The sequence below is a fragment of the Macrotis lagotis genome, chromosome X (genome assembly GCF_037893015.1).
Source record: "Macrotis lagotis isolate mMagLag1 chromosome X, bilby.v1.9.chrom.fasta, whole genome shotgun sequence".
NCBI classification, from domain to species: Eukaryota; Metazoa; Chordata; class Mammalia; order Peramelemorphia; family Peramelidae; genus Macrotis; species Macrotis lagotis.
In genome coordinates, this window is record NC_133666.1 from 563582671 (window position 1) to 563605090 (window position 22420).

The window sequence follows — 22420 nt, forward strand, 5'->3', positions numbered from 1 at the left end:
GAAGAATTACTTACTATAGATAGCAAAATGCTTGGTTAGTGTGATTGCTGAGTCAGTCGATAATAGATTCTTTCTTTAAATCCTAGGATCTAACTGGCAGAACTTGAAAATCATAAATACAGACCAATTTTCAAAAAGAAGAATCTTCCCCCCCCATGGTAATTTCTGGTAAAATTAGAAAATATTTTTACAGGACATTTAAGGGACCATAGGATCTTGGATTTAAAATTGAATTGGACCATAAATCGTCTTCTAGTCTAGTAGTGTCAAATTCAATTAGAGACAAGGGTCATTAAGCCATATATAAAGATTGCTGCAAGCTAGCATATTAAAAAGAATAATGTAAAATAATAGAAGAAAAAATTGGGACCAGAAAAATCTTTAAAGATTTTGAATTGAAGACTGGCATGATTTACACATTATTTTCAAAAGAAATACAGGGTGGTAACAATAGACAAGAAAGGCAGTTTAGTGTCATGCAAAGGCACTTGAGTTAGGTAGTGTTAGGAGGCTCTGAAGAAAAATCTTAATAAATACGACCTGAATCATCTGGAATAAGTCACTTGATTTTTTATTTTTGTTCTGTTGACTGATCTGTGTAATTGAAAGAGTTGAAGTAGATAATATATAAGGTATCCTTTAGCTCTGATTTTTTATTTTTAAAGGTAAAAGTTGCAGATAGACATAGTACAGTAATCTAGACATGAAATGAATATTCATAGGTAGGTTTTGTTTTTGGAAACAGAAAAGAAAGAGTGAAATAGGAAAGTAGGAAAAAATAAATTGACATAGACTGGAAAAAGATGTTAAAGATAGCATCAAATTCTTTGGTGTGGTTGACATTAGTGAATTGGAAATAAGAATTTCAGGGAAGAGCACTATAGTATGGTAGAAAAAGATGAAATCACAAAACCAGAGTTCAAACACTGACATTGATACTTGCTTCATGTTTTGTGGACCAGTCACTTTACCTCTGTGATTGTTTTTCATCTTTAAAATGGACTGATAGTAATAACCTGTTGTAAAGACCCATATAACTTTAAACTTATAAATAATAATAATAATAATTGTCTTTATAGTAGAGGAGCATAAATTAAGATGTGAGAAAAAAAGTTACTTTAGTAAGAAAAGTTGGATGATGATTTAACAGGAATATTTTATACCAGATTTTTCCATTAAATTGTGAGAAATTATACATAACATAATTCCATGATTACATACAATCAGATTGTTTTTACTATAATCAGCATGATGCAGTGTTTATTTTTCAAATTTTCCTCTCTTGAATAGCTTTACTTAAAATTTAGAACTATTTACTAAATCTTTTAAAATATTATTTTGCATGGTTGTAATCACTGCATATATCATTTTGCTTTATTCACTTTATCACTTTAGAGAGTTGTAGGTTTTGGGGAGTGGCTAAACAAGTTATGGTACATGAATACTATGGAATATTATTGTAATATAAGAAACCATAAATGGTTGGACTCGAGGGAAGCATAGACGGCTCAAAGGGAGCAGAACCAAGAGAACAGTGTACACATTAACAACAACACTGTGAGATGATCAACCTTGATGGAAGCAGTTCCTCTCAGCAGTTCAGAGAGCTAGGACAACCAAATTAGACCAGCTAGGGACAATGTGATCCCCATCCAGAAGAAGAAAAACAAAACAAAAAAAAAAGAAAAGCCAACCCCTCAGAATCTGATGAACAATTTATAAAAATTATCTCTTTATGTATTTCTTTCCTTTAATTCCAGTTCCTCATGCCAAAAGTGACTAATATGTAAACATGTTTTTCAAAGAAAAAAAAAAAATATATATATATATATATATATATATATATATGTACAATGCTAACCTGACTATTTGCTGCTGAGAGGAAGGAGGTAGGAAAGGAGGGTGGAAGGAAATTTGGTAACTTAAAAATATATATATATATGCATATGAATGAAAAACAAATAAAAATTTTGTAAAGAAGAGTTTTTCTCTCCTCAAAAAGAAGGATTTTAAAGCTTCACCTCAACTTGAAGGGAGCAAAGTATTGTAAAGAGCATCTGGTTAAAGGTTTTATTTTACAGATGAGCGGATTAGAGCAGTTTAGTGACTTGTCCAAGGTCAGAGAGAGACAATTAGAAAAAGAGCCACGGATTCAAATTCTTTTCACTCTACCTTTCTCATTTTATGGTTGAGGAAACCTAGAGAAGGAAAGATGATACTGTGTTGTATTTAAAGAATCCTAGAGAGTCAACTGAAAATTAATTGTAATACTAATTTTAACAAAGTTGCAAAAGATAAATCAACACAAATTATTTTTGAATTAAACCCACTAGAAAGTCATAGAAAAAGAAATTAAAATAAGCTAACTGCAGACTATATAAACTATTCAGAATATAAAATATACATATAACAGCATATAGATTTGTAGAACACCTGTTTACAGAAATAGACATCCATAGAGAAATATTAATTGCCCATAAGTAACATGAGTCAGCCTAATAGTACTATATATTTACTTATTCAATACCAAAAGATTGCTTTATACAACTAGAAAAAAATTATATGGAGGCACAAAAGCTCAACAATTTCAAGGGAAGTCATGGTAGGGGGAAGTGGGAATGAAGGGGTTCAATAGTACTAGATCTTAAAACAATTGGATATTCTTTAAAAAAATAGAACAATCAATGAACTTGGTAAAGTATACAATATACAGAAGTAAATGAACCTAATGGCCTGATATTTGATAAACCCAAAGACTTTAGCCTTTGGGGTAAGGATTCATTATTTGATTAAAAAAAAAAACTACAGGAAAATTAGTAAACAGAATGGAAGAAATCATATTTCATACCTTAGAGAAGTCATTATTAGTGCTTACTGTATTCCAGGCACACACAAGACAAGTTCCAAATGGAAATGACCCCTAGATATAAAAAGGTACATTACAAACAAATTAGAGAAACTAGGAAAAAAAATAACTTATCAGAATTATGGATAGAGAAAAAGTCTGTGATCAAACAAGGGATGAAAAAATAAAAGTAGATTATTTTAAAAATGAGATTAAAAAGGAAATAACTGGAAAAAATATTTTGTTTAATCTCCCAAGATTTGTAAGGAACTAATTTAAATTTATAAAAGAACCATTCTTTAATTGATAAATAGGGACAGCATCTGAGACCTTATTAATTGCCAACCAGAATGGTGGAAGTAGGTTTAGGGTTGGAATGCTAGAATGTAGCCCTTATCTTCTTTGCCCCTAATTTTTACTGAACCAGAAGATAAACAATAAGTATGGCAAAAAGTTTGCTTGTTGAAATGGAAGTCAGAAGGGTTCCAATTTCTGAATTCTTGTTTAGTGATAAAAGAAAGATTATGTGCAGTGGATGGAAATGTAGCTCTATTTTGCCATATTGCTTTTCAGAAAGTTCTATTCTAATCCCCTGATAATAATAGTAACCCCATTTCTTGCCAGCTCTGCAGTTAAGTGGCATAGTGGATAGAGTTTGGAGTCATGAAGACTTCATCTTTCTGAGTTTATTAAATATGGACTCTGACCTGTATGACCCTGTGCAATTCACTTAACCTTGTTTACCTCAGTTTCCTCAACTGTAAAATGAGCTGGAAAAGGAAATGGTAAACCATTTTCTACCAAGATAACCCCAAATAGGATTGCAAAGAGTCAGATCTGACTGAAACAGCTGAACAACTGCCAACATTTAATGCCTTTTTCTTTCTTGTTATTATTACAAGTTCAGGATTATAGATCAGTTTTTGTCATCTGTTCTTTGATTGTCAATCTCAATAATTTTTCAGGTAGTTATAATTTATCCTTTCAGAAACTAATGTAGTGATTTTGCCTTTTGAAGCTGGTAGTAACTTTCTACATTATGCTTAATATTATTACTACAATCCATAGTGAGGTTTCAAATTACATTACATTCCCAAATTTTAGAAGTTTTGGAAAGCTGAGAATTGTGTAGAAATGTGTTTCCCTTAAGCAAATGTTTGCATTCTGGCAGAGGTTCATTGTTGAAATATTTTTAGGATAGCATAGTATCAGTTAAAGTAACCTGAAATTTTATATTTCTCAGTGTTGAAAAAAATTAATTCCAAAACATTGTTTTCTGATGCATATCACTAGCTCCCTCTGCTGCAAATGTAATGGTGTCAACCAACTTCATTTAAGTTTTTCTATTCAAAATAGAATTTGAGCAATCTCTGAGCACAGTCAAGATTATTTCTATAGTCATAGTGACAGTTTACTTGAGAGGAACCCAATTCCTTTGCCCAGTCTCCCCTTCATATTAAATGTCTCAGTAAAGTTTATGATGCTTACTTAGATTTTGACCAATGGCATATATAAAATGTTAAACATTTTAAATCAAAACAATGTTTTCTAGTCTGAAATTCAAACCAACATTAATTTTATTAGTGCCACATTATGAACAGCTGAGTTCATATACATTAAATTTTCTTTTTTCTTTTTTCAGTATTTATTTTTCTACCACATGAAATGGTATTTTTCAACAGGCATCTTTTTTCAAGGTTTTTGAGCTTCACATTTTTCTCCCTCCCTCTTCCTTCCCCCCTCCATCCACTATCAGAAAACAATCTAATATAGGCTATACATATATAGTCATGCTAAACCTAGATCCATATTAGTCATCTTATGAAAGAAGGATCAGATCAAAATGGGAAAGAATATTAGAGAGAAAAAATAATGCATAAAATTAAAGATAGTAGGCTTTGGTCTGCATTAACCTTAAACTGCGTTAAACTCCACAATTTCTTCTATGGATATGGATGGTATTTTCCAACCCAAGTCTTTTAAAATTATCTTTGATTGTACTGCTGAAATGAACAAGTCCATGATAGTTGATCATCACCCAATGCTGCTATTAGTGTGTTCATTGTTCTTCTGGTGCTGGTCACTTCACTCAGCATCAGTTCATTCTAGTCTTTCCAATCTATTCTGAAGTCCCTTCCATCATGATTTCTTATAGAACAGCAGTGTTTCATCATATTCATATACCACAATTTGTTCAGCCATTCCTAACTGATAGGCTTCCCCTCAATTTCTAATTTTTTATTACTACAAAAAGCTGCTATAAATACTTAAGAATATTTACATTTTTTTAACCTTTTTTGTGATCTCTTTGGGATACAGATACAGTAGTGGTATTTATGCATTAAGTTTTCTAAGGAGCTATGCAAGCAATTGGGGCCCATATTTACTAAGTTTTAAAATTTGGAACAATTTGTAGATTGTAATTTATTTTTCCTCTAAAATTCAAACATTCTTTTATGTTTTTAAGGGAAATATCACTATACTTTTAAAGATATGCCTAATTTATTTTAGTATGCAATTTTAATTTTTTTCTTCAGAAGTATGTTTTAATTTATATTTTCAAAGTGGTCATTAAGAGTAGAAGAACAAAGGAGTCAGGAGAACCTGAGTTCAAATACAGCCTGAGACATTTGAAACTTAATAGCTGTGTGACCTTGGGCAAGTCACTTTACTCTTTTGCCTTGCCCCCCCCCCCAAAAGAGAGGAATAAGGCTTAATGTGTTATTGCTAAAATAGTGAAAATAATGAAATTGTAAATACTTGAGAAGTATCGGTTACTATTAAAAACTACTGAAATGTACAATAACATAATACATAATCATTGAAATTTATGCTGAAACAGCTATGTAGGGTTCTAAACCATTGGGATTCCAAACCTGAATTTCAAGATAGTCATCAACTAAAAAAAGCATTTTTAGCAGAATCAAAATGAAGATATGTTTTCATGATGAAGTTTGCACATGGTATTTTACCTTGTCGTGTCCAGAGAATAATTTAATTCTTTAAAAATTAGCCTATAATGGGAGTTGTATCTTTAATTAAATCTTCACCTGAAGAAATAAAGAAATTGCCTGCTATTAAAAAGCACTGAAGCATATGCTACATGGTACAGAAACAATTAGAAACATTGACTCTCTAAATAGACATCAAGGTAAAAATTATTGAAAGAGAAAGTCAGTAATTTTAGATTTAATTTCTTTTCTTGGTAGGTATTTGGGTGGTTAATTGATCCTAGCTGCCTCTGTGGTTCATAATGATCAACACCTTAAAGCAAGAAGGGAAAAGAATTTCTGATTTCCACAGATGGCTGTCTTTAAGAGCTGAATACCACAAGGAGCAAGCAAACTGGTGAATTAGATATCTGCTCAAGGAGTTATGTATTTAGCATTTTGTAACTATTCTGAGAGGAAAATGAATTTAACTTATTCTTTGCTTCAATTTTTTTTCAGACACTGGTCAAAAGAAGAGCCTAGACAAGAAGGATGGAAGACGAATGTCATTTCAGAAGCCTAAAGGGACTATTGAATATACCGTGAGTTACCTATTTGTTTAAATGCTGATTTAACTTTGGGTTATGGTGATTTGGAGGATTCTCTTTAGATAATATAAGATATATGAAAAATGTTAATTATTTTGAATTCTTAAATCTGTATATCACTTCTATAAACAATTCCATAGGAATCAAATACTTAATATTATTTTAAATTATAGGGTATTTTTTCCTCTGACAAGAGTTTTTATTAAATGTGATAGAAATATACAAAGTATTTCAAATTTTTTAGTGGCTATAATATTGAGCATATATGCTTCTTTTCATGAAAATTATTAAAACAAGTTGACTTGTTTTATATCGAAATTTATATTAGAAATCTATTCATCACCTGAATTTTTAGCTCTGATCATGGCAGTTAACTATAAAAAGGAAATTTAAGGTAATGTTTTTAATTAATTTTTGTAAATTGCCCTCTGACATTTTTTTTGCTCATTTTAATTTATTTATAGCTAAGTTTGTACAGCAGTTTTTCCAAAAAATGGATCCTTTTCCTTGACTGTTTTGTCCTTTAAATGTCCTTCAAATCTCCCTTAAGTTAGCTTTTCCCATTTCTGATTACTATGGGATATTGACATGAGACATTTCTTTCCTTTGTGATATGCTACTTTTTATATGATTGGCTATACCTATTGCATGTTTAGATTACATTAATTTATTTTAAGTCAGTGATATAAAACTTTAAAGAGCAATACAGCTGCATTTAAACTTTTCTATATAACATGAAAACATTTTAAGGGATGTATTTAAAAGTCATTTATGAAGAGACATGTTTTAAAAAACACAACCTCATAAAATCGATTATAAAATCTTTAAATGATAAAATCTTTTTAAGCTGCATAGTTTAAAGGAGAAAAGTTGTAAAATTTATTTAAAAGAGAATCATTCTTTTAAACCTATTAATATACAGCTATTTAAATTTGTAATTGATCATTTTTGACCTGTCGTTTTTAGTTACATTTTTAGATTAATATATAGTGAAAATATTCCACCCACATAGAAAAGACCAAATGAATGAAGAATGTCTATTGCCTAAATTTAAGCATGCATTTTGCACGGACACTTTATAGAGCTTGTTTATCAAAATGTTGTATATCTGGGACAGACCAAGTGAACAGTGACTTGAGCCCAGAGTTGAATAGGCTGTAATGCTTTCAGAAAACTGCAGTTTTACTAGCCCAAGCTTCCCATGAAAGCAAAGACCCATCTTCTGTATGCTAGTATTCTGTCAGTATTGCTACATGGCAACACAACATGCAGCACAATTGCCTCTGAATAACAAAATCTGAGAGCAGTAGAGATTACATAATAGTAAAAGCAAGCTACTACGTAAAACTTAAAGAAGAGGAATAAAAGACATGATGGAATTGTATGATAGGAAATTTCTTTAGCCTGAAATTTCCACTAATTTTAAGGGAGAGTAGAGTGGTTGTGGAAAGTAATGCAGAATAGAAGAGAAAGAGGAGGAGAAGGAGGAATTATATGAGAGGAAAAGAAGATGAAGTGTTCACAGGGCAGGAATGAGATAGATGATGTGGCTGACTAGAACAACCTACTGGTATTCTTTCAAGATAAATCTAGTAAAACTCTTCCAGCAGGTGGAGTTTTCCTTGTGTGTTGAATTTCTGGAACAAAGAAAAGGGTTGCATAGGATAGGCATGCTTAATGAGATTTATAGTGTTGGAGTGAACCATTAAATAGATGAAATCAAAGATCTATTTGACAATCTCTGTAATTATATATGAACTCAAGAGATCAGGGACCCATTTGCTTTTTGTAAATTCTCAGAACCTAACACAATGCCTTGCACATATGAAGTATTTAATATTTGTTGAACTAAAAAACAAAAAGAACCTTGTTAGAAGAAAATGTTTTAATATGTCTTAATGTTATATTGTCAAATTCGTAAGATATTTTATAAACACAGTAATTCCTCCATGTTCTTTTTCTTTACTGCATGATCTGTGATAAATTGAAAGAGCCAATTAAGTACAGTGCATTAGTATGTAATATTAATCCATGTAAATAAGCAGATCCAGAAAAATGTATTGTTGATTTTTACTTTGTATTGTATTTACAAAGTATCAAATATAAATAATTTATATCTAGTATTAAAAGTAATCTAGAAACTTGGGAGGAAATTACTATGTGAGATAACAAATTTATTTTTAAAGTTTTTCTCTATGACCTCTGGAAAATTATAATATAGACCTTGATAGCATTGGTTTCATCAGATATATTGGTTTTCATCAGTTTATTTATAAAAACTTCTGTTGTTTTACCCTTTTAAAAATATATTTCTTTAATCTTATCTGAAAACTCAAATGAATTTATTAGTTCTGTAAAATTTGATCCCCAAGTAAAACAAAGGTAACTTTGAGATTACTTACATAGTATTTGCTTATTCACTTGTCCATCATTATCATTGTTGTAGTGTGAATGGAAATAGAAGTTTGTATTCTATCATCATCACCTATGTGGACTCCAACATCACTGTGTATGAGGTTCAAATAAGCATCCTTACTCCCGACTCAGCACTAAATTTGCATGTACTTCCTAGACATATTAACAACATATACTCGATATATTTCAAAAACAAGGAGGTCCTTATCTTCTCTTCCTGTCTCCTTCCTTCATCAGCATTTCTTTCTGATTTCCTGTCTGTAATATTAGCATCCTTTTATTTACCTTGGCTTCTAGCATGGAGTTAGTTTCTTTTCTTTTCATTTTTTTTTAGGTTTTTGCAAGGCAAATGGGGTTAAGTGGCTTGCCCAGGGTCACACAGCTAGATAATTATTAAGTGTCTGAGGTCAGATTTGAACTCAGGTACTCCTGACTCCAGGGCTGGTGCTCTATCCACTGAACCACCTAGCTGCCCCTTTTCCTTTTTAAGAAAGATTTTATTTATTTTGAGTTTTACAATTTTTCCCCCATTCTAGCTTCCTTCCCCCCACACCCCACCAAAAGCATTCTGTTAGTCTTTACACTGGTTCCATGTTATATATTGATTGCAGTTGAATGTGATGAGAGAGAAATCATATCCTTAAGGAAGAAAAATAAAGTATGAGATAGTAAAATTACATAATAACATAACTTGGGTTTTTTCCCTTCTAATTTGATGATAATAGTCTTTGATCTTTGTTCAAAGTCCATAATGCTTTCTCTGGATTGCGGATAGTCCAAAATTGTTCCTGCTTGTTGCACTGATGGAATGAGCAAGTCCATCAAGGTTGATCATCACCCCCATGTTGCTGTTATAGTGTACAATGTTTTTCTGGTTCTGCTCATCTCACTCAGCATAAGTTCATGCAGATCTTTTCAGGCTTCCCTGAATTCCCATCCCTCCTGGTTTCTAATAGAATATTAGTGTTCCATGACATACATATACCACAGTTTGTTAAGCCATTCCCCAATTGAAGGACATTCACTTAATTTCTATTTTTTTGCCACCACAAACAGGGTTGCTGTAAATATTTTACCCTTTTTTCATAATCTCTTCAGGGTATAGACCCAGTAGTGGTATTGCTGGGTCAAAGGGTATACACATTTTTCTTGCCCTTTGGGCATAATCCCAAATTGAGCTCCAGATAGGTTGGATGAGTTCACAGCTCCACCAGCGATGCATTAGTGTACCCGATTTCCCTGCATCCCTTCCAACATTGATCATTGTTCTTTCTGGTCATACTGGCCAGTCTGAGAGGTGTGAGGTGGTATCTCAGAGATCTTTTAATTTGCATTTCTCTAATAAGTAATGATTTGTAGCAATTTTTCATATGACTGCATTTCTTTGATTTCCTCAGATGTAAATTGCCTTTGCATATCCTTTGACCATTTGTCAATTGGGGAATGGCTTGTTTTTTTGAAAATTTGCTCAGTTCTCTGTATATTTTAGAAATGAGTCCTTTGTCAGAAATACTAGTTGCAAAAATTGTTTCCCAATTTACATTTCTTTTGATCTTGGTTACAGAAGGAATTAGTTTCAGTTCTTCCCTCTCCTTCACTTGGCATTGTTAGCCCTTATGAGTGTAACCCTAATCTTCTATTTCCCTCACTTTTATCTACAGCTACTCTTCATCCCAAGTCCTATTATTAATAATTGAACATTTATTAAAGTGCACGGTGTTGTACACAGTGCAGGGGATATAAAAGGCTATAATAAGATCCATGATTTCAAAGAGGTTAATTATATTCTCCATTCTCTTGTATTAATGCTCTAATAGAGAAAACTAAGCAGAAAACCTTAATCAGGTTACGTTATCTGCTTAGTCACAGAGATAGTTAAGTCCTGATTTCTAAATTAACATAAATCCAGCTTTTCTGACTCCATTTTTTTTTTATTCATTTGCTTTATACAATCCTTGTGATCCTGAGATTGTGTTCATAAGGAAACCTTATTAGGGGATTTACTTTTACTTGGGTTCCTTTAGGACTGTGATAATAAAATATAAAATTGAAGTTCTCTCCTTAAATAAGGTAAGGTGTCATTTCATCTTTGAGCTCTGTTACCCAGATTTTGCTTTTCATTAGATTCAAAGCACTTATTTCTGTTTGAAACAGGTTGAATCAAGGGATTCTTTGAATAGCATCGCCCTGAAATTTGATACCACACCCAATGAACTGGTTCAGTTAAATAAGCTGTTTTCCCGAGCAGTCGTTACTGGACAGGTAGTATTTGTTTTTTGCCTTTCTACTTAGAAAACTTAAAGTATAAAACAAGATTTAATGGTGAGTCATTAAAATGATTTGTCATTTGTTAGAAAATTTTTATTTGTCTATTACAGGAATATACCATTATTACTATGCATAATTATGTAACAGTCTCATAAGTCATATAACATTTTTTACATATTTTTTCAGTCATATCTACTTAAATTTAAGTTATTTGATTTCTATGTATAGAAAGGGTTCCATGGAAGACAATGAAATATAGGAAACTTGAGGATATCTTATGCTTATATTGACCATTTTTTAAAAAAGGTTTAATTGATATTCTTCTATTTATTCATTCATTAACATCTCAGATTCCTTGTAAATTTTCTTTTAAGGATTCAGTAGCAGTATCCTGTTTGCCACAACTAATTTACAGATAACTATCCTTTTTTCCAGAATTTATTATAGTCACTAAGATTTACTTAATTTTGATTTGGCAACTATCAAATGATGTTTTATTTTAATGCTGAAATTAGAGAAATTGATGAATGTGCATGATAGTTTGGAGAAGGGGCAGAATTTTAATATTCTAGTCTTATTAATATTTCTATGAACTTTTTTGTTGAAGGTTTTATATGTTCCTGATCCTGAATATGTTTCTAGTGTTGAGAGCTCCCCGTCTCTTAGCCCTATAAGCCCTTTGTCACCAACTTCATCAGAACCTGAATTTGATAAACCAACAGTAAGTATGCCTCTCTCTCTCTCTCTCTCTCTCTCTCTCTCTCTCTCTCTCTCTCTCTTTTTTTTAGGTTTTTGCAAGGCAATGGGGTTAAGTGGCTTGCCCAAGGCCACACAGCTAGGTAACTATTAAGTGTCTGAGATCGGATTTGAACCCAGGTACTCCTGACTCCAGGGCCGGTGCTTTATCCATTACACCACCTAGCTGCCCCAAGTATGCCTCTCTTTTGAAAAAAGAATTGGAGATCCTGGGTTAAAAATATTGTCTTTGGGGTGGCTAGGTGGCACAGTGGATAAAGCACCGGCCTTGGAGTCAGGAGTACCTGGGTTCAAATCCGGTCTCAGACACTTAATAGTTACCTAGCTGTGTGGCCTTGGGCAAGCCACTTAACCCCATTTCCCTTGCAAAAACCTAAAAATAAATAAATGAATATATGTGTGTGTGTGTGTGTGTGTGTGTGTGTGTACACACACACACACACACACACATATATGTATATTGTCTTTGTACAACTCAACTGAAATTTCTCTTTCCTGAGTTTGCAATTATTTTCCGTTTACTAGATCTAAATCTGGTCATCGTCTCAGACCTCCTCCTACGCTTGCCTTTAGTTTGTCTATAGTCTCTATTAGACATCATATTTCCTCCTGATAAAATATAAGATCCTTGAAGAAATAAACTTTGATTTTTATGATTGTATCCCCAGTGCCTGGCATTTATATTAGACACAGTGCTTCTGATTGATTGAAAAATGTGAAAACCCTTGTTCTAGAACCTCTAAAGAGTCTTTTAACCTAGCCTAGTGCTCAATATATAACAAGTGCTGAACAGAGTTCTGCTCATTCAGATGCTTTCCCCAAAAAACTTATCATCATATTCTATGGAAATGGCTTCTAAAAATGCACTAAATTAAAAAAAAATGCACTAAATTAATTTTAAACCTAGATTGTTAGTGTTCTGGGAGCAGACTGACCCTTTCAGTTAAATTTCTGGGTTCAGATGTATATAATGTGCACATGTCTATTATTTTGATCTCATAATTTTATATAAAAATTTAGAATCAATATAAATCATAAGAAGCTATCATAAGAAGCAGGACCTAAGTCACCAAATATTTGACTTGTCAAGCTTATTGACATATGATCAGATATTTAACTTGTTTCTAGAATTTTGAGAAAAAAGCATAGTAGAAGAGAATGAAGTTTTTTCCTTCATAAAGCAATGAAAGAAAGAACAAAGGAAAAAGAAGTCAAGAAACTTAGCTAATAAAAGTCATCCTGAGGAATGGGAATTAAAAACACATATAAGTGTAAGCTGAAGAGGAGTACTACAAAACAATTTAAAATGGAAAAAAATTGCAGATTTTTATAACTAATTTTATTTATTATCAAGGGCAATAATTAAGAGATAATTGAACCTTAGAATAGTTATAATTGAAAGGTGATTTAAAAAATTGATTGAAGAGTGTGTTGGAAAGAAAGAAATGAGGTTATGTGTAGAGCACAATTCTTTCTCTGGATCCAGATGGTATTCTCCATTGCAGATAGCCCAAAATTGACCCAGATTGTTGCACTGATGGAATGAGCATGTCCATCAAGGTTGATCATCACCTCCATATTGCTTTTAGGGTGTACAATGTTTTTCTGGTTCTGCTCATCTCGCTCAGCATCAGTTCATGCAAATCCCTCCAGGCTTTCCTGAATTCCCATCCCTCCTGGTTTCTAATAGAACAATAGTGTTCCATGACATACATATACCACAGTTTGCTAAGCCATTCCCCAGTTGAAGGACATTTACTTGATTTCCAATTCTTTGCCACCACAAACAGGGCTGCTATGAATATTTTTGAACAAGTTATGATTTTATCCTTTTTTCATCATCTCTTCAGGGTATAGACCCAGGTAGTGGTATTGCTGGATCAAAGAGTATGCACGTTTATGCACGTTTTTGTTGACCTTTGGGTGTAGTTCCAAATTTCTCTCCAGAAAGGCTGAATGAGTTCACAGATCCACCAACAATGTAATAGTGTCCCAGATTTCCCACAACCCTTCCAACAGTGATGTTATCCTTTCTGGTCATATTGACCAGTCTGAGAGGTATGAGGTGGTACCTCAGAGAAGTTTTAATTTGCATTTCTCTAAAAATTAATGATTTAGAGCAATTTTTCATATGACTGTGGATTACTTTGATCTCCTCATCTGTAAATTGCCTTTGCATATCCTTTGATCTTTTGTCAACTGGGGAATGGCTTTTTTTTTTTTAAAAAAATGACTCAATTCTCTGTATATTTTAGAAATGAGTTCTTTGTCAGAAACATTAGTTGTAAAGATTTTTTCCCAGTTTACTACATTTCTTTTGATCTTGTTAACCTGTATAATTTTTAAGAAACATTGTTTCTTTCTATACCATGATCAAATAAAAAAGAACTGCTGTAGGGGAAGTTGGAAATATATTCCAAGGAAATAACAAAAATAAAAAGTAATTTAAATAAGGCTATTTACAATTGGGCAAATATATATAATAGTACAAAACAATCTGTACACAAACTATATGCTCAAACCTTTGAAAATGACTAGGTATGATAAGCATCAGTGTAAGAATGAAAAATGAGAAAGATGGAAAAAATATCAAACACTTCAAAGTAAAAAAACAGAATTACTAATTTAAGTATATTTTATACAGTCTTGACCATAATTTTATATAGCTTTGTATGTGAGAATTTATAAGACTCATGAGAGAATAAGCTATCAGTAACTTTTTTTGTTTGTTTTCAAAAGGCAGTGGGATTAAGTGACTTTGTCCAATGTCACATAACTAGTAAGTATCAGGTATCTGAGATTGGATTTGAACTCAAATCCTGCTCACTCTACAAGCTGTGCTCTATGTACTGCACCATCTAGCTGCCCCTAGTAACTTATAACTTACATTAAAATACTTCATTTATAGGGACAGCTAGAGGGCAAATTAGAGTCAAGAAAACTCATTTTTTAGTTCAAATCTAGCTAACTGCGTGGTCCTAGGCATTTCACTTAATCTTGTCTACCTTAATTTCCTCATCTAATAGATGAGGTGAAAAAATTGGTAAACTACTCCAGGATCTTTGTTTTAAAAAGACAAGTTAGGGGGGGCGGCTAGGTGGTGCAGTGGATAAAGCACTGGCCCTAGAGTCAGGAGTACCTGGGTTCAAATTCGGTCTCAGATACTTAATAATTACCTAGCTGTATGGCCTTGGGCAAGCCACTTAAGCCCATTTGCCTTGCAAAAATCTAAAAACAAAATAAAACAAAAAACAAGTAGGGTCACAGAGAACTTTGAAGACTCACACTTAGTGGAATAAAGAAAAATGGTATACATATTAGAGGAAGTTACTTGTTTATTATTAAGCAAAGTTAGAGATTTTCATAGTTGGAAGGAATTTATCCATGTCGTCAAGAACATAGTTGGAAAAGGATCTACACTACAAGATAACTGACATGGTTACTAGCCTTTCTTTTAAGATATCTGGAAAAACAAAATGTATTAGCTGCCTTAAAAGGTTTTTCAGTTTGTAGGTATTTATTAGCAAGGTTTGAATTTATAATTGCCACTTGTGGCAACTAGTTCTACCCTCTGAGGTATAAAGAGAACAAGTCAAATTTTTATACCACCTGAAAATCCTATGTGAAGAAGACAGCTATCATAGCCCAGTTATATATCTCATATTCTCTTGACTAAATATGCCTAGCTAGTTAAACAATTCCGTATATGGAACGACTTCAAGTCCCTTTACTAATTTGATTACCCTTAAGATATTCTCCATCTTATCACTGTCCTTCCTAAAATGTGGTGGTTCTAGATATTTGACAGTCATATTGCTGCCACACTTCCCATGTCCTAAATGGTCATATTTCTCTATCATTAAGTTACACCTGCTTTATTTGAAAGCAAATACAGGAAAAGTGATGTAATGTAATAGGTAGAAAAATGGCCTCAGAGTCTGGAATGTATGCTGGCCATGTGACCCTGAAAAAAATTACCACTTCTTGGTGGTCCTCAGCAACTCTAATATTATAAAGTGCAGTGTAGTTGTCAACTTACAGTGATAGAGTTTACTCCCCAGAAGTTCTGTATGCCAGTGAAATTGCATTCTGATACCCCTCCTCCAAAAAAAAAGTTATGTTTTTTATTCATTGAATCAGACGACCAGTGAACCCTACATCATTTTCAGCTGAAATTCTTTCTAATGTTTCATTTCCATCCGAATTTTGGAAGTGTTTGTCTTCATATTTATTCCTGTTAGATAGGCTTCTGGACCTAGAATTCAAATCCTATTTCTGAGCAAGTAACTTAACCTCTATCTACTACAGTTTGCTCAGTTGGAAAATGCGAATAGTAATAGTACCTACCACCTAGAGTGATTAACATGATAAAATGAGATAATATTTATAAATTGCTTTGCAAACCTTAAAATGCAGCTGCTATTACTAAATTTAATGTTTCTGTTGAAAAACTAATTGATCATGTATTATCCATGTTTTTACCCTGTGGTCCTCAGCATTTTTTTCTCTTTTGTAGGATACAGATGGAGTTCACCATAAAGAGTCAGCTCCCTCTTCTGCCTTTACTTGTGTTCGCTCTGCAAGAGTTGTATCTTCTACTTCTGAGGAAGAAGAAGCATTTACTGAAAAATTTCTTAAAATTAATTGCAAGTACATTACCAGTGGCAAGGTATTAAATGCCTTTTATTTAAATTCTTATAGGGAATATTGGTAAACTACCATATTGTAACTCATTTATTAAGATAGATAAATACAGTTGTTTAGTATGAAGTTGCCTATAGCTTTGTGGAATTCTTTATTATCGATATTGCATCATTTGAGTACTCAAAGGTAAGATGCAATTGAGTAGTAGCTTATATAAGCATGATCTTTTCTATCTTTTTCTACCATTTCTTTACAATTTAATGGAGAGACAACGTGGATGTGATATTATATGTATGAACTTCAATACAGAAGCAACATCTACTATATAACAGGCTTATGGAGAATTAATTTGATGTCAAATTTTGCCCTAGTCACTATAGAAAATAAACATTATTAAGTGATTATTAAGATTATTTTTAAGATACTATTACTAAGATACGGAAGGTAGACTAACACTAATAGGTCAGTTTAATATAACTCAAACTACATGTTTTTAGCCCATACAAGTTAATGAAGACTTTAAATTTTTATTTACTACATTTTATGCTCACATAGCAAATATCTACTTTGTGAATTATCTCTTTAATCATTCTTTCACTAGCACTCTGACATGACTTAAGTTGATATGTACTATGAAAATATAACAAAATTTTGGCATAAATTTTAGGAAAATGGTTATACAGTTTATTTTGTATACTGTTATCCATTCAGGTGGTCTGTAATTTGAATTATAAGATCTGTTTTGTCTAAAATTCAGAGTAAAATCACTTACTCGGGGCATAAAGAAAAAAAATAGATTAACTTATATTCTAAAGCTCTAAATGAGTTGCAATTTATCTTTTGTAGGTACTCTGGGAGGCAATCATGGATGGTACTTTGGAAATTTTTTTCAATTACTTTGAAAATGCAGATTTTCATTATTTCGCTTGAAACAAAAAAAAAACCTTTTCCTAAATATTTATTCTCAGAATTTTTTAAAAGGGTGTGTTTCCTGTCTTAAATCTGTATTAGAAAATGTTAAACCAGGTGACATAGTTTGTGTGGTGTGTATGTGTATAATTTTATGCATGTATGTATATTTTTGGCACTAAATCAAAGTACCAAAATATTAGCTTATGTGTGTATTTTTTAATGTTAACAAAAGAAATGAAAGGACTAGAAGTCACAAAATTAAAGATTACTGACAAAAACATTGAATTGTATTTTAAATTTGTTTTCTCTTAAAGTACTCATCATTTAAAATTTTGCTTGGTAATAATTTTGAAGTTCAGTTGTTTTTACTTGTATTTTTCATACATGAATGAAAAAATACTGTTAATTTGAATCTTCGACAGAACATTTGTTATTCATAACATGTCATTCATATACATGAATACCCTTTTTCCTCTCTTTTCAAAAACATTTTGCTAGGGGTGGCTAGGTGGTGTAGTGGATAAAGCATCGGCCCTGGAGTCAGGAGTAACTGGGTTCAAATCCTGTCTCAGACACTTAATAATTACCTAGCTGTGTGGCCTTGGGCAAGCCACTTAACCCCATTGCCTTGCAAAAACCTAAAAAAAATAAAAATAAAAAAACATTTTGTTGATGAAGGCATCTTACATGTTGGATCTAGCTATCTATAGTCTTTACTCTCTTTTAGTATTATATATCAGGATATATCTAAAACTTGATAACATACCTGCCTAGAAAATGTAACTGTATAATACTGGGATAAATAAACTATGCAAGGTAAAGTGATTTTACCTGTGCACTTTCACCTTGTTTCTGATGTATCTATACTAAAATTAATGTCAATTTAAGACATTACCATAAAGTGTTCTTGATCCACAGCTCAAATCAGTCATATTGTACATGTAAGACATTGTTTTGGCACTGAAGATTTCAAAAAAAAGTAAGGCATCATTACTGAACTTAATGATATTAAATATATTCCTTATTTTATCCAGAAATCATCTTGTTTTTCATTAAATTATCACAGAAGGTATTTGAAAATGCACATTTGATTTCTTGAGTTTATTTTTTGAGGTGAATGAAATAGTTACCATTTTTGCTTTTTTTTGTTCCCAAAGAAAATATTTTCTCAGGAAAAATTAAAGATTTCTATTTAACAATGGTTAAAAATACTAAAAAACATATCTCCTATGTGTTCTGTAGTAATTCAAAATAAGGAGACTAATAGTGAAAATTTCTAAAGTAATATTGATAATTTTAACTTTAACATTTTTTTTCCCTTTAGGGTACAGTCAGTGGTGTACTGCTAGTAACGCCAAATAACATAATGTTTGATCCACATAAAACTGACCCATTGGTCCAAGAGAATGGCTGTGAGGAGTATGGCATCATGTGTCCAATGGAAGAGGTGATGTCAGCTGCTATGTACAAGGAAATTCTGGATAGCAAAATAAAGGAATCCTTACCCACGTAAGATTGCTATTTCTGTATTTTTGTAGTTTTATTTCATCCTGAGAAATGATTATTTTAAGTGCTGTTTTTATTGTTTTTTTGCACTTGATTTTCAATTTAGCTCTTAGATTTTTTTTGTCTGTTATAGATGGGTTACTTTTAATTACTTTTTGCTTATGCAATCATAAATAAAAATATTACAAAGTGACTGTACCAAACATCAGTGTTTGATGTTCAACTTTTTATTCTGTAACACACTGCCAAGATATTTTATAATTAAAATTTGGTTAGTCACAGAATAAGTATTTTTGTGTACACTGGTAGAACACATTGGGTGTGAATATGAGCCAAGGTAAATTTATGGAAGTTCTGTGCCTGACTAAAATAATAGAGAAATTGGGAGAATGAGGAAAGATATAATGTATCAAAGAAAGGGGGAAAAGGTAAAAACAGATCAGGGAGAAATGAGAGATTAGAAGAATTAAAAAAGGAAAGGTTCAAAATTTGGGGAAATGAAGGGAGGAGAGAAGGGCATGGTCAAAACTGAATTCATCTTGGCTATGTAGAAAGTTTAAGAGAATGGATTTCTTTGTAGCTGGGTACGATGCCTAAGTTTAGAACTAGTAGGGCATGACTAATGAGATTGACTTTCAAATAAACAAAGCCAAAATAAAACCAATTTAAAGTTGCAATCAAATAAGCCAAAATAATAATTCAAACCCTTGAATTTTTAGAACCTCCATTTCGTTTAAAGAATATTCACTATGGGGGCCACTAGGTGATGTGTAGTGGATAGAGCACCAGCCCTGGAGGCAGGAGTACCTGAGTTCAAATCCAGCCTCAGACATTCAATGCTGTGTGGCCTTGGGCAAGCCACTTAACCCAATTGCCTAACCAAAAATAAATAAATAAAATTTAAAAATAAAAGAATATTTACTTTGTCTATACTTGCACCATTACCTAAAATCTTGAAAATAGTGTGGTCACATTAAAAAGTGAAGAAGTAAATAACCACCATTAGAATTCTGTATTTTTGGTCAAAAATTTCTTCCCTAAACATTCTATTTTTGAGGATATAAATATTCTGGAGCTCAACACCAAAGTTTAAATTGCTTTCATCAAAGCTGAGATTCTTAATATTTTTCAGTTTTGATATATGGTTCATACAAAATATTGTAGCATAAGCAGCCAACAAAGCTCAGAGCATTTCCTCCACCCTTGTCTTTATTTCCACTGAACTATATACAATTTTGAGTCTTATCTTTGAAATTAACAAGTGAAATCTTTTCAGTTAACTATTTATTTATTTTGGAATGTTACAATTTTCCCCCTAATCTCAACTTCTTTCCCCCACCCTCCACAGAAGGCAGTCTGTTAATTTTTACATTGTTTCCATGCATACATTGATCTAAATTTAATGTGTTGAGAAAGAAATCATATCCTTAAGGAAAAAATATGAGATAGCAAAATTACATAATAAGATAAGGGATTTTTTCCCCCCCTAAATTGAGGTAATTTGTTCAAAATCCACAATTCTTTCTCTGGATACAGATGGTATTCTCCATCACAGATAACCTAAAATTGTCCCTGATTGTTGCACTGGTGGAATGAGCAAGTCCATTAAGGTTGATCATCACCCCCATGTTGCTGTTAAGGGTATACAGTGTACTTCTGGTTATGCTCATGTTGTTCAGCATCAGTTCATGCAAATCCTTCCAGGCTTCTCTGAATTCCCATCCCTCCTGGTTTGTTTGTTTCTTTCTTTCTTTAATTTATTTATTATTATTTTTTAGATTTTTTTCAAGGCCATGGGGTTAAGTGGCTTGCCCAAGGCCACATGGCTAGGTAATTATTAAATGTCTGTGGTTGGATTTGAACCCAGGTACTCCTGATTCCAAGGCTGGTGTTCTATTCACTGCAACACCTAGCCACCCCCTCTTTTTTTTAAATTAAAGATTTTATTTATTTTAAGTTTTACAATTTTTCCCCCAATCTTACTTCCTTCCCCCCACCCCCTACAGAAAGCAATTTGTTAGTCTTTACTTTGTTTTTATGTTGTACATTGATCCAAATTGAGTGTGATGAGAGAGAAATCATATCCTTAAAGAAGAAACAAAAAGTATAAGAGATAATAACAAGGTCAGACAATAAGATATCTGGGTTTTTTTCTAAATTAAAGAGAATAGTCCTTGAACTTTGTTCAAACTCCACGGTTCTTTATCTGGACACAGATGGTATTCTCCATTGCATACAACCCCAAATCGTCCCTGATTGTTGCACTGATGGAATGAGCAAGTCCATCAAGGTTGATCATCACCCCCATGTTGCTGTTAGGGTATACAGTGTTTTTCTGGTTCTTCTCATCTTGCTCAGCATCAGTTCATGCAAATCCCTCCAGGCTTCCCTGAATTCCCATCCCTACTGGTTTCTAATAGAACAATAGTGTTCCATGACATACATATACCACAGTTTGCTATGCAATTCCCCAATTGAAGGACATTTACTTGATTTCCAATCCTTTGCCACCACAAACAGGGCTGCTAGGAATATTTTTGTACAAGTGATGATTTTTACTCTTTTGCTTGATCTCTTCAGGGTATAGACCCAGTAGTGGTATTGCTGGATCAAAGGGTATGCACATTTTTCTTGCCCTTTGGACATAATTCCAAATTGCTCTCCAGAAAGGTTAGGTGAGTTTACAGCTCCACCAACAATGTATTAGTGTCCCAGATTTCCCACATCCCTTCCAACATTGTTCATTGTCCCTTCTGGTCATATTGGCCAGTCTGAGATGGTACCTCAGATATGCTTAATTTGCATTTCTCTAATAAGAAATGATTTAGATCAATTTTTCATATGACTATGGATTGCTTTGATTTCGTCATCTGTGAATTGCCTCTGCATATCCTTTGACCATTTGTCAATTGATGTTTTCTTATAAATTTGACTCAATTTCTCTATATATTTTAGTAATGAGTCCTTTGTCAGAAATACTAGTTGTAAAAATAGTTTCCCAATTTACTACATTTCTTTTGATTTTGGTTGCAGTGGTTTTGTTTGTGCAAAAGCCTTTTAATTTAATCAAAATTATCTAGTTTGTTTTTTAATGATCTCCATCTCTTCCTTGGTCATAAACTGCTTTCCTTTCCATAGATCTGACAAGTAAACTATTCCTTGTTCTCCTAGTTTGCTTATAATATTGTCTTTTATGTCTAAATCTTGTATCCATTTTGGTCTTATCTTGGTTTAGGGTGTGAAGTGTTGGTGTAATCTGAGTTTTCTGCCATAATAACTTTCAATTTTCCCAACAGTTTTTATTGAAGAGAGAATTTTTATCCCCAAAGTTGGACTATTTGTGTTTATCAAACAGCAGATTACTCTAATCATTTCCTGCTATCTCTTTTGCACCTAGTCTATTCCACTCATCCACCCCTCTATTTCTTTTTTTGTTTTTTTAAATGTATTTTATATTATTACAGTAATCTTGTGAGAGTAATCATAAAGCTCCCTCCCCAAAAAGATAAGAAACCTCAAGAATAGTGAGAGAAAAC

General features: G+C 32.5%; 1 protein-coding gene across 7 annotated transcripts in view; it reads left to right on the plus strand.

Annotated features, from left to right (window-relative positions):
- OXR1 (oxidation resistance 1) overlaps positions 1–22420 on the plus strand; it is a 567726-nt gene that overhangs the window by 484686 nt on the left and 60620 nt on the right. For 4 of the 7 annotated variants that reach the window (XM_074201036.1, XM_074201039.1, XM_074201038.1 and 1 more), the window contains 5 exons: positions 6295–6377; positions 10953–11060; positions 11674–11787; positions 16339–16491; positions 18703–18887. In XM_074201036.1, coding sequence (XP_074057137.1) covers positions 6295–6377; positions 10953–11060; positions 11674–11787; positions 16339–16491; positions 18703–18887 — 643 coding nt within the window. Of the gene's footprint in view, positions 1–86; positions 159–5594; positions 6194–6294; positions 6378–10952; positions 11061–11673; positions 11788–16338; positions 16492–18702; positions 18888–22420 lie in introns of those variants that run through there. The other 3 variants (XM_074201035.1, XM_074201037.1, XM_074201041.1) reach the window with 2 other exon arrangements.